The sequence below is a fragment of the Fundulus heteroclitus genome, chromosome 7, assembly GCF_011125445.2.
Source record: "Fundulus heteroclitus isolate FHET01 chromosome 7, MU-UCD_Fhet_4.1, whole genome shotgun sequence".
NCBI lineage: Eukaryota > Metazoa > Chordata > Actinopteri > Cyprinodontiformes > Fundulidae > Fundulus > Fundulus heteroclitus.
Genome location: NC_046367.1, coordinates 27,585,271 through 27,600,090, shown reverse-complemented (window position 1 = coordinate 27,600,090; position 14,820 = coordinate 27,585,271). Strand labels below are relative to the sequence as shown.

Genomic DNA, 14,820 nt, shown 5'->3' with positions numbered 1-14,820 from the left:
TTTTTGTGCACGTGTGGATTTTTTTGTGCACGTGTGGATATTTTTGTGCACGTGTGGATATTTTTGTGCACGTGTGGATTTTTTTGTGCACGTGTGGATATTTTTGTGCACGTGTGGATTTTTTTGTGCATGTGTGGATTTTTTTGTGCTTGCATGAATCGGGCCTGTGCTTGCGTGGATCTTGTCCTGTGTGTGTGTGGATTTATTTGTGCATTTGTGAATATCGAGACCCATCTGGCTCCATACAAAAAAACAAAACAAGTCTCAAACTGCATCAATCCAGTCCTGTAAAGCTGTGCCAAATCAGCTATTTAATAAAATTTAAAAGAACAACCCCATACTATTGTCTGGTTCAATGTGTGTGGTGCTACAATTCCAGCTCTAAACAACCCCTTTTCTCAATTAACCCAGAGCATTAACCATGCACCTGGGTGAGAGCACAATATGCAGCAGCAGCAACCTTCAGATGCTGCAGTGAGAAGTCACTGAAATAATCCCAGCACACAAATTTCCTGATACCAATTCCTGGTTCAGCAGGCTAACAGCTCCAGTAGTCAGCCAAGTGAGATTCAATCCACTTCTAGCTTGGCAGGCACACCTGGTGCCTATATACACCTACTAATGAGCCCAACAACGCTGCAAACCCGAGGAAGGTGGAGAAATAGGTGGGCACAGATGCATTCAGGGACATTTAATGGGTAGGAATTTACAACCACTCCACTGTTCCCGACCAATAAACCACCCGGTTACACAAAGATACAGCAATAGTGAGAGCCAAACGCTTAATGTACATTTTTACTTGGGTTTGTTTCGCCCCCTTCAGTTAAAAAGAGGAAATCAAGTTGTTTTCACACGGCTAGGACTATTTATAAGTGCTGAGTTTGGTCTGTCAGGACCTGCCTAGTGAATATGCCTCAACGATTTATTTTAGCGAAATATTAATGCAACACTCAGTATCTGTCCAAATCACTTTAGGGTGTAGGATCTGTCACTTCTGCAGATTGAAAAGATTTTACAAATGCTCCGAAGGGGAACCAAAGCCTGAAAATCAAAGATGGTTTTTTTTTGCGAGGCGCGAGCTACCAGAAAGCTCAACCGTTTTTTTTGTTACCAGGCAACGCGTCGCGAGATTGCGGCGGGAAAAGGACAGTTTCAACCGTACATATCTGTCTCATTCGAAACAACTTTATAACGGTTTTCCAAGATGGAGGAAGACACATCACTGGTGAGCAAAGCTGGTAAATAACAGCGCTCGATTCTGCTTTTAGAAAACGCGAATATAGAAACGGTACAATTGGGATGCTATTGTAGCCTATTATTATAGGTTAAATGATGACATGATATTTGCTTTCTCTGCAGTGTTTTGTTTCCGTTTACTATGTCATCGTATTATTAATATTAGGACAGTGTGGTCCGCAAACTTTTTTTTTTTGTTTTCTTTTTTTTTTAGCTGTCCTTTGTTCCAGGCTTTGATCAAATACTATCGCTATGAAAAGCACTTCAATCATGTAGTAAATTCCGGCTGTTATAAAAAATAAGTAAATAAATAAAACATTAAGTTTTAGGCATGGTGCAAACCAGGGGTTCTCAACCTTTTGCAAGCTGGGCCCCCCCAAAGCTGGTTTGTTGCAGTTGGGGCCCCAGTGCCCCCCGCCCAGATCCCCCATCCCCCCGCCCCGCCCCGCTCTACCTTGCATAGATAGATAGATAGATAGATAGCCCTAGGCTATTATTTTTAGGCCCACATTATTATTATTACCATCATCAGTAGCGGTAGGTAGGCCTATTATCATTTCTAGGCTATTGTTATAATTGGCAGTAGCACCAGACTTCTAATGTGAGCTTGCAGGCATTATTATTATTATTATTATTATTATTATGAGTAGTATAGGCCTATCACCATTACTAGGCTATTGCTATATAATTGTGAGGTTACATGCTTTTTTTTTTATTATTATTATTATTATTATTATTATCATCAGTAGGCCTATCACCATTACTAGGCTATTGCTATATAATTGTGAGGTTACATGCTTTTTTTTTTGTTATTATTATTATTATTATTATTATCATCATCAGTAGGCCTATCATCATTACTAGGCTATTGCTATAATTGGCAGTAGCACCAGACTTCTAATGTGAGCTTGCAGGCATTATTATTATTATTATTATTATTATTATTATTATTATTATTATTATTATGAGTAGTATATGCCTATCATTATTACAAGGCTATTGCTATATAATTATGAGGTTACATGCTTTATTGTTGTTGTTATTATTATTATCATTATTATTATCATCAGTTGGCCTATTATCATTACTAGTCTAACTCTTGGACTGAACGTATTTTTTGCCAGATGCATTCAAATAGTCACCAGAGTAAAGAAATGTATACTATATGTGAATTATGTGCGCCGTTTGGAAGTAATTTTGATAAAACTTGCTGTATAAGCGAAAGAGCACGAACGTTCTGCATTCGGGTTGTTCCGGAATGCGACGTCACAAACAGAACTAGTACCGTGCATCAGCCTGCAAATACTACGTCTTTTGCTACCGATTTGTTCAATTTTATTAATAACTCTTACTCTACGTACAAAAAAATAAATTAAAAAAATGTCTGATACATCTTCAAACTCCCCCTCAAGCATCGGCGACTCAGATAAGGAATATATATACGAAGAAATGGAGTTTGAACAAGGTGAACCTGAGGAGACTATATCTAACGCTGCCCCATAGAGCCCATGCTCCATTGTAAGTACCCCTCACAATCCTCGCTTGTGAAGTGTGAATTGCATAAAACACTTTTGTCACTGCCGGCAATCCAGTCCTTTTGCGTTTCTTGTACGAATGTATCCCATTTCTTTCGGACCTTTTAATCATTCGGCCAAGTATGTAGCGCTACTTTCTGGCTCGCACTAGACCGCGGTGAAGTTGGCTTGACATGGACACTCAAGCTCCGCGGAGTCAGCGGAGCGTCTTGAGAAACAAAAATCAAATCAGATTTATTGACGGTCCCACCGCGTATGGGAGACGGGAGCAGCTGAGACACGCTAGGCGAAATCGGAGTCCTTCAACCGGATCAACCGTGAGCTAGATCCCGCTGACTCCGCGGAGGTTGAATGTCCAATGTCAAGCTAACTTCACCGTGGTCTGCACTACAGCTGCTAACTACGGCGATTTTTTTTAATATACATACATGTACAATGTATGCAAACCCTCTGGCATGAGTCTGTGAAAAGGATTAATAGGACAAAAACACCGAAATAATCCTTAGTGAACAATGTCTGTTTAAACATACCGGGCGGCTCGTCCTCTTTGCTGAAGCGCTGTGTGTCTGCTGTGTGTCCGCTTTCTGATGTTAAACAAACATGTCTGAACGTCCATCCATCCATTTTCTGACCCGCTTAATCCCTCATGGGTTTGCTGGTGTCTATGTCCCGATATAAAATAATTCTTAGCCGTCCAGTGGGTTCATGGTTCCATGCTCTCTCATGTGTATTGCCTGCCGTGTTTATAAGGCAGCTAAGCTACTAGCTATGTCACCGTACAAGCCTTGGCCAGCATTTCACAGACTCCCTCTGTCCCTTCAGGCTTTTGCTGTATAAATCTGGCGATATGATACCATCAACCATCAACTTACTCTTAAAACGATCTTGTGATACGTTATCTAAAGAAGAAAAATATGCCGAGAACTCGTCAGCTTCCTTCCAGTCCGGCGCGCATGCGCGAAAAACCCGGATGAAAACCGCTTATCACCTGCATTTGCGCTCACTATCGACAAAACAATCAAATTTGTTCAAAACGTTTTTTTTTTTTAAATCAGTCCAAACACATTTTAATTCTTATTCAGGAGTTATGTATATACAAAACTTTAACTTTTTATGAAAGTAGTTTAGTGATAAAAAAAAAGTGCAAATTTTTTTTTTCCAGTTTTTTTCCACTCCCATCCTGTAGCCTACTCGCGCCCCCCCGGGAGAGTGTCGGCGCCCCCCCGGGGGGGCGCGCCCCACCGGTTGAGAACCACTGGTGCAAACTATCAAACAATCCATTTTAATTCCAGGTTGTGAGGCAACAAAACTTATAAACCTTTGCAAGAAACTACATATGTTTTCCGTTTTATTCTGCTCCAGAACAAACACGAAAGATTACAAAGATACAGCAATAGTGAGAGCCAAACGCTTAATGTACATTTTTACTTGGGTTTGTTTCGCCCCCTTCAGTTAAAAGAGGAAATCAAGTTGTTTTCACACGGCTAGGACTATTTATAAGTGCTGAGTTTGGTCTGTCAGGACCTGCCTAGTGAATATGCCTCAACGATTTATTTTAGCGAAATATTAACGCAACACCCAGTATCTGTCCAAATCACTTTAGGGTGTATGATCTGTCACTTCTGCAGAATGAAAAGATTTTACAAATGCTCCGAAGGGGAACCAAAGCCTGAAAGTCAAAGATGGGTTTTTTTGCGACGCGCGAGCTACCAGAAAGCTCAACCGTTTTTTAGTTACCAGGCAACGCGTCGCGAGATTGCGGCGGGAAAAGGACAGTTTCAACCGTACATATCTGTCTCATTCGAAACAACTTTATAACGGTTTTCCAAGATGGAGGAAGACACATCACTGGTGAGCAAAGCTGGCAAATAACAGCGCTCGATTCTGCTTTTAGAAAACGCGAATATAGAAACGGTACAATTGGGATGCTAATGTATTATTATAGGTTAAATGATGACATGGTATTTGCTTTCTCTGCAGTGTTTTGTTTCCGTTTACTATGTCATCGTATTCTTAATATTAGGACAGTGTGGTCCGCAAACTTTTTTTTTTGTTTTCTTTTTTTTTTTAGCTGTCCTTTGTTCCAGGTTTGATCAAATACTATCGCTATGAAAAGCACTTCAATCATGTAATAAATTCCGACTGTTATAAAAAATAAGTAAATAAATAAAACATTAGGTTTTAGGCATGGTGCAAACTATCAAACAATCCATTTTAATTCCAGGTTGTGAGGCAACAAAACTTATAAACCTTTGCAAGGCACTACGTATGTTTTCCGTTTTATTCTGCTACATAACAAACACGAAAGATTACAAAGATATAGCAAGTAATAGTGAGAGCCCAACGCTTAATGTACATTTTTACGTGGGTTTGTTGCGCCCTCTTCAGTGAAAAAGAGGAAATCAAGTTGTTTTCACACGGCTAGGACTATTTATAATTGCTGAGTTTGGTCTGTCAGGACCTGCCTAGTGAATATGCCTCAACGATTTATTTTAGCGAAATATTAACGCAACACTCAGTATCTGTCCAAATCACTTTAGGGTGTATGATCTGTCACTTCTGCAGAATGAAAAGATTTTACAAATGCTCCGAAGGGGAACCAAAGCCTGAAAGTCAAAGATGGGTTTTTTTTGCGAGGCGCGAGCTACCAGAAAGCTCAACCGTTTTTAGTTACCAGGCAACGCGTCGCGAGATTGTGGTGGGAAAAGGACAGTTTCAACCGTACATATCTGTCTCATTCGAAACAACTTTATAACGGTTTTCCAAGATGGAGGAAGACACATCACTGGTGAGCAAAGCTGGCAAATAACAGCGCTCGATTCTGCTTGTAGAAAACGCGAATATAGAAACGGTACAATTGGGATGCTAATGTATTATTATAGGTTAAATGATGACATGGTATTTGCTTTCTCTGCAGTGTTTTGTTTCCGTTTACTATGTCATTGTATTCTTAATATTAGGATATTAGGACAGTGTGGTCCGCAAACTGTTTTTTTCTTCTATTTTTTTAGCTGTCCTTTGTTCCAGGCTTTGATCAAATACTATCGCTATGAAAAGCACTTCAATCATGTAGTAAATTCCGGCTGTTATAAAAAAATAAGTAAATAAATAAAACATTAAGTTTTAGGCATGGTGCAAACTATCAAACAATCTATTTTAATTCCAGGTTGTGAGGCAACAAAACTTATAAACCTTTGCAAGGCACTACGTATGTTTTCCGTTTTATTCTGCTACATAACAAACACGAAAGATTACAAAGATATAGCAAGTAATAGTGAGAGCCCAACGCTTAATGTACATTTTTACGTGGGTTTGTTGCGCCCTCTTCAGTTAAAAAGAGGAAATCACGTTGTTTTCACACGGCTGGGACTATTTATAAGTGCTGAGTTTGGTCTGTCAGGACCTGCCTAGTGAATATGCCTCAACGATTTATTTTAGCGAAATATTAACGCAACACTCAGTATCTGTCCAAATCATCTTAGGGTGTATGATCTGTCACTTCTGCAGAATAAAAAGATTTTACAAATGCTCCGAAGGGGAACCAAAGCCTGAAAGTCAAAGATGGGGGTTTGCGCGAGCTACCAGAAAGCTCAACCGTTTTTTTTTAGTTACCAGGCAACGCGTCGCAACATGGAGGCGGTAAAAGGACAGTTTCAACCGTACATATCTGTCTCATTCGAAACAACTTTGTAAAAGCGCTGCATTGTACGTGCTTTTCCTTCCCCAGTCAGTATCCTCACTTTTTGGCTTTAAAGCTAAGATGGAGGAAGAAGACACGTCACTGGTGAGCAAAGCTGGCAAATAACAGCGCTCGATTCTGCTTAGAAAACGCGAATATAGAAACGGCACAATCGGGATGCTAATGTATTATTATAGGTTAAATGATGACATGGTATTTGCTTTCTCTGCAGTGTTTTGTTTCCGTTTACTATGTCATCGTATTCTTAATATTAGGACAGTGTGGTCCGCAAACTGTTTTTTTTTTAACTGTCCTTTGTTCCAGGCTTTGATCAAATACTACTGCTACGAAAAACTATTCAACCATGCAGTAAATTCCGCTTCAGCCGCTCAGAGGAAATTCGGTCATGACCCCGTCTACGTTTTCTTCCACGCATACGCAACTCTTATGCAAGGTATGATTTTAAAGCATTACAAATCAGATTTGAATGGAAACGAGTCTCTACCATACTTTACATTCTTTACATTTATTTATTTGGTCCTTCAGGGGAAATTCAAGAAGCCACAGCAGAACTGGACACCATAAGAGATGATCGAGATCTGTCCCTCTGCACACTGATGGCTCTTGTCTATGCTGAAAAGAAAAAGGCAAACCCAGGTGATCCAGTAATCCGAGTCTTTATTGTCATTATGTAACCATAATGAAATTTTGGTGAGACACCGGCTCTGTATTCACATATAACACTCAGAAACAAATCAAAGACATAACATTTATGCCTTCAAAAAAATATTTATTGGATAATTTTGTTGTTGTTTATGACTACACAACCACCAGTTATAATGTTATTTAATTACATAACTGTAGAGTTTTCAGATTTCCTTACAAATAAACATCAGTACAGTGTGTAGTGCATTTATGTCAAGCCCTGTTGAATCTGTTCTCTTTAGAACCACATTTTAGTCTTTTGAGTATATTTTTGCCAAAATTAAAGTTCTGCCCATTTTAATTTCAAAAGAACTCGGTCAGTTCAGTCAGATTCGGTATGTGAACGACAATTCTTGCCAAAGATGTTGACTGGGCCGTTCCATTAATAGTTTGTCCTATAGATAAATTGTGTATCTCTACATCTCCATGCACCAGCACCTTGAGTTGAGTTCAACACTTATGATAATTTTGTGCTAATAAACGTACACGCAATGTCGTCCTGACCTGTCTGCTGTGTTCCTTGGTCCCTATGATATTTGCTCTCCAACAAACCTCTGAGGGCTTTGCTAAACAGTTGCATCTGTACTGAGGATAAATTACACGCGTGTCTGTTTATTAATTGTATATGTACTATATGTCGGCAATACTAGACGTTTCTCTGTATTCACAGACAAAGACATTATTCAACAGCTTGATGCTAAGGTTAAAGAGGATCGAAAAAGTGCGCCACCCAAGAGCCTGTACCACGCTGGAACCTTTCTTTGGCTGCTAGGCCGCAATGATAGAGCAAGAGAGTACACAGAGAGGATGATCAAACTCTCCAACGGCTCAAGAGAAGTGAGAATTTGTTATTTTCTATGTGTTTGCACAGAATGAAAAAAAAAACATATCTTGTGTCATTTGTTGGTGAAATTTGGGCTGTTCTTTTTTTTATAGGGCATAATCCTGAAAGCCTGGATAGATGTCACGTCAGAGAAAGACACCTATGTCAGGAAGGCTGGGAAGTACTTTGACGAGGGCCTGAAAGAGAGAGTGGATGTTTTTGCTCTCATGGGAAAGGTACTAATACCTTTATTTTCCCAAATTGCAAATGTTATAATGTGTGATATTTCCACATTTTACAATTATAATGTTTAATTGACTCACAATGTTGCATTGAAAAAACTGTGAGCATGTAAGCTTTGTAGTAGTTCTGAGGGTACACATATTTCCACTAATAATTAGTAGTTTGTTGAATATTTATATGCATTTCAAGCAAGCTGTATTTATTAAATTCGTTCAGATCTTGTTGTTTCCTTAGACTGCAAAGCATTTTAATTACTCTAATATTAATAATATTAATATATAACAATTAATATTGTGTCACACATGATAAGTGACACTGTGATAAGACATTTAAACATCTTCAAACAGTGTGTTATAATACCTCAGCGTGTATTATATTAAGGTCACCTTTTCACAGATCATTCTCTTGTCATGTAGGCACAGTACTATGAATGTCGCCAGAACTACTCTCAAGCGTTAGAGGTGGTTAACCAAGTCATTGTGAGTTTCTCCGGGTTCATACCAGCTTTCATAAAGAAAATGAAACTGTTCCTAAACCTTCAAGACTGGGACCTAACCATCGATACTGCTCACAGGTAAATAATAAGATGTCTTGTGGGCTATTTTCCAAGTAATACTCGGGCTTCCATTTTGCACAGCTCAGTTTAACCTGTTTAAACCTGAACGTCGAGATTTAAAGAAGCAGAATAACAATATTATAAGAGAGATCAAATAAGGCAGAAACGCTTATCATCTGCACCAGGCTTGTAGAAAATAAAGTAAAGAAAAAAAAAAAAAATCAAAAAATTGAAAGTGATTTCTCTAACCAGTAAAAACAACCACGTTTTTCTTTGTGCTTGACTCTTTGGATTATAGCCAAAGCCAGACAGCCCTAGCATGTTTGTTAAAATAGTAGCCTCACTCTAATCGGTAGAAGGAGATGGTGGGGCCAGCGGCTAACAGTAATCCTGACATTCTTCGGCTGCCTTCTCAGTTCCTCTCCGTTTTAATGGTGTTTGTCTGGCAGCCTAACCCAGTAGAGCAGCAGTATCAAATATTCTATTACTGTCAATAAAAGGAATCCTATCTTATGAGTGTTGAAGATTGACTTTTATTAACACTACCCGGTGTCACGTTTCAGGCTTTTACAGAATGATAAAAATGACCTGGAGGCACTACGGATGCTGGCTCTGCACTCTTTATGCAGAGATGGAGATATTCTCGAGGTAAATGCGACACGTTGTCGCCTTACTTCAGTTAATGGTTGGATATTAATATGATTTAATGAGCTAATAGAGGAAACCATGGCAATATATTCATTTATTTTGTATAAACTTGTTTTTATCCTACCCCGACAGGCAGTAAAGCAACTTTCAAACCTCGTCAGCAGCTTAGAACTACTGGAACCAAACAACCCCGAGCTTTACTACAAGATGTCTGTCGCCTTCACCCGTGTTGTAAGACCTGCTTTTAATAATCCTCCTTCCTTCTCACTTCTATGCAGGAGGTCTTTCTCTAAACCATGCCTTTTACGTTTTATAATCATCTCAGTTGATGAAGTATTTAGTGTGTGAGTTTGCGAGGCCCTAAACGCAGTCATGTGGTCCATAGATTTTTGTTTTGGATGATATAAGTTTTAATCTCCAAACTGGATTTTTACCTTTCGTGTGAATTGAAAGTTCTGGTGTTTTAAAGAACAGGATCTAAATTTACAAGTGTTCCAAGTGATCCATTATCTATTTGTCAGTTTGGGAGGGACTGGGTGAACGTTTGGTTTAAAGCAAATTAATATTTTAAAAGTTACATTTGCTTTATAGTCTAGTCCAATGCAGTTTGTTCAGTTATAAAGTCGTCTATTAGAAGATGTCAGAATTTTATGGTTTGGGTAACACTGGGAAAATCTAATTATAGTGTGAAATATTTCTGATAATGAAGATTTTTTTAATTGTAATGCAGTCCAATATAACAACACTATCCAAAAGGACCTCATGGTTAAAAATAACCTATATTTCTTTAATCAACTAAATGTAGGAAGTGAACATTTAATTTCCATGTTAGTACATTTACAAGGTCTGTGGAAACAACTTTTTATGTGCAACCAAAATGCCTTTAAGTGTGAATAGAACTCTAAACTGATGTTACAGCAATAAAAATAAAATTGGAGTCTATATCTTTGAAAATACTCCTTATATGTGCATTACACATATTTACGGTCTGTGATATCAGTTACCGCTGAGACTTTTCAAATCATTTTATGACATTTCTAAATTAATTGGCTTCAAGACTGAATATCAAACGTAATGATGATAAAGTATTTCAAGTAGAGTTTTAGGATTTCCAATGATCAGATCACATTTTTCTTTATTTATGTTCCTATTTGTTTTCTGACCTAAACTTGGAAAGTTTTCTGAGTTTGAATGGGATCATCCTATCTCTGTTGTTGCATTTTCTTGCTTTTTACAAAATAATAACTCCTTGCTGTGACTTTGATGCCTTACAGTGTGGACGCAACGAGAACGTGATGGAGCAGACTTTCCGAATGGTGGACAGGGCTTATTCCATGGCATCCGGGGACCCAGATTTTGCCTCAGAGTTGGGCTACCAAATGGTGCTTCAGGACAGAACCAGAGAGGCCATGAAGTGGTACATGATCGCCATCGCTAACAAGGAGAATGCTAGTGTTTCAGCTCTGATTGGTAATGTTTTCTAAATGTTTTTTCCCCCATCTGCCCTAATTATGACACTTTTGATTTAAACAATGGTGGGTTTTTTTGTTGTTTTTTTACTATCCAGGTATAGCTCGCTGCCAGTTAATCGAGGGGCAACTAGACGAAGCAGAACAGCAGCTGGAATTCCTCACAGCGATAGAGCACTCCATTGGAAAATCAGGGGTAATGTTTTCCTGTATTTTTATTAAAACATCCTAAAACAAACACTTATGATTTATGAAGGAAATATGATTAAGCTAAGCAAACATTTGTTCTCATCTTGTAGTTTATAGATCCCTTTAATTATCTTGCATGGAAATTGAATCTAAACATTTCTGCCGTTTTTTTTTTTATTAAATGTTTATTTGTCAGTTTTTTTTTCACTGCTTTGTGTTTTTTTTTTTTTTTATTATGTCAGGAGATTTTGTACCTACAGGCTGTGCTGGCTGGAAAGAAGCGCCGGCCCCAGGCAGAGGTGACCAACCTTCTGAACGATGCAGTGGACACACACTTCTCCTCGCTGCAGGGTCTCCCCCTGGGAGTCGAGTATCTGGAGAGGATGAACCCGGACTTCCTGTTGGAGATCGTCAAAGAGTACCTTGCTCTTTGTCCCGCAAAGGTTCACTGGGAGGAATTGTTATTGATATGATTTTTGTAGGCCCTTAAAAGGTTGTTTTTTTTTTTTTTGTTTTTTTTTTAATAAACAGATTTCCTTAGCTATTTTCTCATATGACATCACTTTCCCAGAATATTTGAAGCTAATTAGAAAAACATTGTTGTTTCAGCCTCCCGCTGCTGGCCAGTTTCCTTGTCCTCAGCTGCAGCACTGTGCCAAATTGTTGGAGACTGTGTTGAAAATCGTGCCAGGTCTACTTCATGCAGTGTTCCTGCTTGCCAAAGTCAGATACCTATCTGGTGAGTAATACAGATGACATGTACAGGTGTGTCCCAGTAGATTAGAAGAGCATTGGAAGTTCACTTATTTAAGAAACTAAATTCAAGGATGCAAATCTTAGAGTCATTACACACAGATTGATGTATTCGGAAATATGTATTTGTAGTAATTTCGATAACTGCGATTTACATCTAATGAACACCTGGAATATTTAACAACAATATCAAAAGCACGCTTAAAGCATCTCCATGTTAAACAATTGATGAAAACCCATCTTTTCTCTTTGGCGGTTAAACGAAAGCAGAATGTGATACCCAAATAGATCTGACAGTTTAGGTAGTATTTGGTATTTTATCTACCTGATTTGTTGATTTGCTATTTTTTTTTGCATTGTTTATACTGTTACACTGTTTTGCTTGACTGAATTAATGTAGACTGTGTTGTAGGCCTGTCACGGTAAAGCCACAGTCAACGGCTTTTGTGTCTCCCCGTCTTAAATGGGTTTTGCTTTGTTTGAGCACCTTTTTTCTACTCTGTCTTTTCCACTCTACTTTTCAATAATTTAATTGGATATGCCACTCTGTGCACAACCAGCTTCCTTAGCAAAGACATTACCCAATTTTTTGAGATTTTGCTTTTCGTTAGCTATAAATGATAATCAACAAATATAACAAAAAAAACACTTTTGAAATACAGCCTCCTGTATTCAATGAATCTGTATACTGAGAATTTTTTTTTAAACAACGGAAATGAATTAAGTGGTCAAAGGAATATTAATGTATTGAGATTCACCCGTAGGTTAATTATTGATATATTTTCTTGCCTTTAGTTACAAACAAATGTCATTGTTTCTGTATTCTTTCAGGTGACATAGATGGTGCTAAGAGCAGTCTAAACCACTGCCTGGACCAGTGCCCCTCTCTTGCTGATGCTCATCTCCTACTGGCCCAGATCCACCTGCTGCAGGGCAACATGACGCTTTGCAATCAGTCGCTTGAACTCTGCCTAGGCCAAAATTTTGAGGTAAAAACACAAGAAAGCTAGTTTCTTTAAAATAAATTACCTAACGACGTATAGTTAAAACGACACAAGAGGGTTTTATTACACTGCTCATATCATATATTAAGCATCCAAAGGGTTCATGCCATGTTGTGCATTCTAGATACAAGATCACCCTTTGTACCACCTTATCAAAGCTCAGGCTAAGAAGAAAACCGGTGAGCTTGGGGAGGCTATTCAGACACTGCAGATAGCCATGACTCTTCCAGGTGTCCGTAGAGCTGGAGCCTCATCCATGTCTAAGCACAAGAAGACCGAGCTGAGCTCAACTGACTGTGTGTCTCTCTTCTTGGAGCTTGCTGAGGCTCTGTGGCTCAATGGAGAACAGGTAGGAGGGAGAGCTTTTGTCTACATGACCGTTTTATTTGGACTCTCACCATTTCCGGCCTTTAAGGAGAGAGTTGTTAGCGCATCAACGGATTTTATATTACAGCATGAAGCAGCAAAGGTGATGCAGGACGCCATCAACGAGTTCTCTGGAACTCCCGAGGAGCCGCGTGTCACTATTGCTAACGCGGACCTGGCCCTGCACCGCGGTGACACGGAGCTGGCGCTGAGCATGCTGAGAAACATCACGCCCGAGCAGCCCTATTACATCTCAGCTAAGGAGAAAATGGCAGACATATATTTAAAACACAGAAGAGAAAAACGACTTTACGAAAGCTGCTACAGGTGAGAGCTGCATTTTGAGTCAAACGATGGGGGGGGGGGGGGGGGGGGACCCATCTGAAATTTAAAATAATATAAAAATGAAAGAATGAGTGAACAGCAAAATCTGAATGGTTAAAAGAATAAAGCAACACAGTTCCTGGAGTTTGTGTACTTCTTTATGACAAAAAGATGGTAAATAAAATAAGTATGAACTATCTATGTCGCAGAAATGATATGATAACATTTCTTATTGACTGCTTGGACTTACTAGTGTATGAGCATCTCACACACACACACAATACAGAGACCTGTCAAAATAGCAAAAGCATCATATGCGATGTGTTTTCCCACAGAGAAATGGTGGCGAAGGTTCCTAGTCCTCACACATATCTTTTACTCGGTGATGCCTACATGAACATTCTGGAGGTTTGTACATTACCTATTTCCTTTTCATCTAACAATATTTTTTAATCAATTGCTCTCTTATTTTGTTTGCATTTTGTCAATCCTAAACCTGTTTCAGATTGTATCGCCGCATTAAACACACAACCATGAACCCCGCATTGTAGATTACTTTTGTCCTTTCCTGTTAAGGAAGTTGGGCTACACAATATATTGCAATATTACCTTACTATGTGGATTGCAATAAATAGCCTGTTAATTTAGTACCATGCATTCAGAGCATCTAAATCTATGACGCTGTGCCGTCCTCGATATGTCTATTAATATCCTGACGGCCAGCTAAACTTTTTCCCCACACCAAGACTCTGAAGATTCGTTCTAGTTCGTTCCACAGGTTTATTGGAGTTAGAGAAAAGGTGAAAGTGCAACATACAAACAGCAAGACGAATCAGCGCCATGCTATTCAACCTCGACCACACATGGATAAAGGCTCTTCAAACATAAAAATGACTTCGAAAAAATAATAAATATCTCCACACAATCTCAAAAACCAAGTATACATACCGACGATGCTTTGCCAGACACAAGATGCTGAGAGATGCGATAGGATATGCATGAATCTAAAACAAATCGCCGAAATACGTGAGTTGAGCGCTTACTTCCTAACTACGGGTCAAGTCATAGGACATTTTTCAACAACGCGATCTCGCGTGAACATGACCAAAATAGAAACACCTTAGGAATCTGCATTGACAGCCAAAAGTAAAACATATTTAACTTCTGAAAATTAGCTTAATGATATTTTTCCACTCATAACAAAACACTCCCCGCCTGACGTGGTCACACGTCACCCACAGACCATCCACAGTCCATTTACTGTGCCTCTGGAGGTAGAAGTAGAACTAT

At 38.9% G+C, this 14,820-nt stretch overlaps 1 protein-coding gene across 4 annotated transcripts in view; it reads left to right on the top strand.

The window, feature by feature from the left end:
* Nucleotides 1-14,820, top strand: part of ttc21b (tetratricopeptide repeat domain 21B) — a 54,933-nt gene that overhangs the window by 25,876 nt on the left and 14,237 nt on the right. The window contains exons 1-16 of one of the 4 annotated variants that reach the window (XM_036139394.1): nucleotides 5,404-5,559; nucleotides 6,775-6,904; nucleotides 6,997-7,107; nucleotides 7,826-7,992; nucleotides 8,092-8,214; nucleotides 8,638-8,795; nucleotides 9,341-9,425; nucleotides 9,558-9,656; nucleotides 10,700-10,895; nucleotides 10,993-11,090; nucleotides 11,326-11,526; nucleotides 11,693-11,822; nucleotides 12,668-12,825; nucleotides 12,965-13,189; nucleotides 13,295-13,533; nucleotides 13,866-13,938. In XM_036139394.1, the coding sequence (XP_035995287.1) occupies nucleotides 5,539-5,559; nucleotides 6,775-6,904; nucleotides 6,997-7,107; nucleotides 7,826-7,992; nucleotides 8,092-8,214; nucleotides 8,638-8,795; nucleotides 9,341-9,425; nucleotides 9,558-9,656; nucleotides 10,700-10,895; nucleotides 10,993-11,090; nucleotides 11,326-11,526; nucleotides 11,693-11,822; nucleotides 12,668-12,825; nucleotides 12,965-13,189; nucleotides 13,295-13,533; nucleotides 13,866-13,938 (2,214 nt within the window). In that variant the 5' untranslated portion in view covers nucleotides 5,404-5,538. Of the gene's footprint in view, nucleotides 1-5,403; nucleotides 5,560-5,962; nucleotides 6,905-6,996; nucleotides 7,108-7,825; nucleotides 7,993-8,091; nucleotides 8,215-8,637; nucleotides 8,796-9,340; nucleotides 9,426-9,557; nucleotides 9,657-10,699; nucleotides 10,896-10,992; nucleotides 11,091-11,325; nucleotides 11,527-11,692; nucleotides 11,823-12,667; nucleotides 12,826-12,964; nucleotides 13,190-13,294; nucleotides 13,534-13,865; nucleotides 13,939-14,820 lie in introns of those variants that run through there. The other 3 variants (XM_036139392.1, XM_036139393.1, XM_036139391.1) reach the window with 3 other exon arrangements.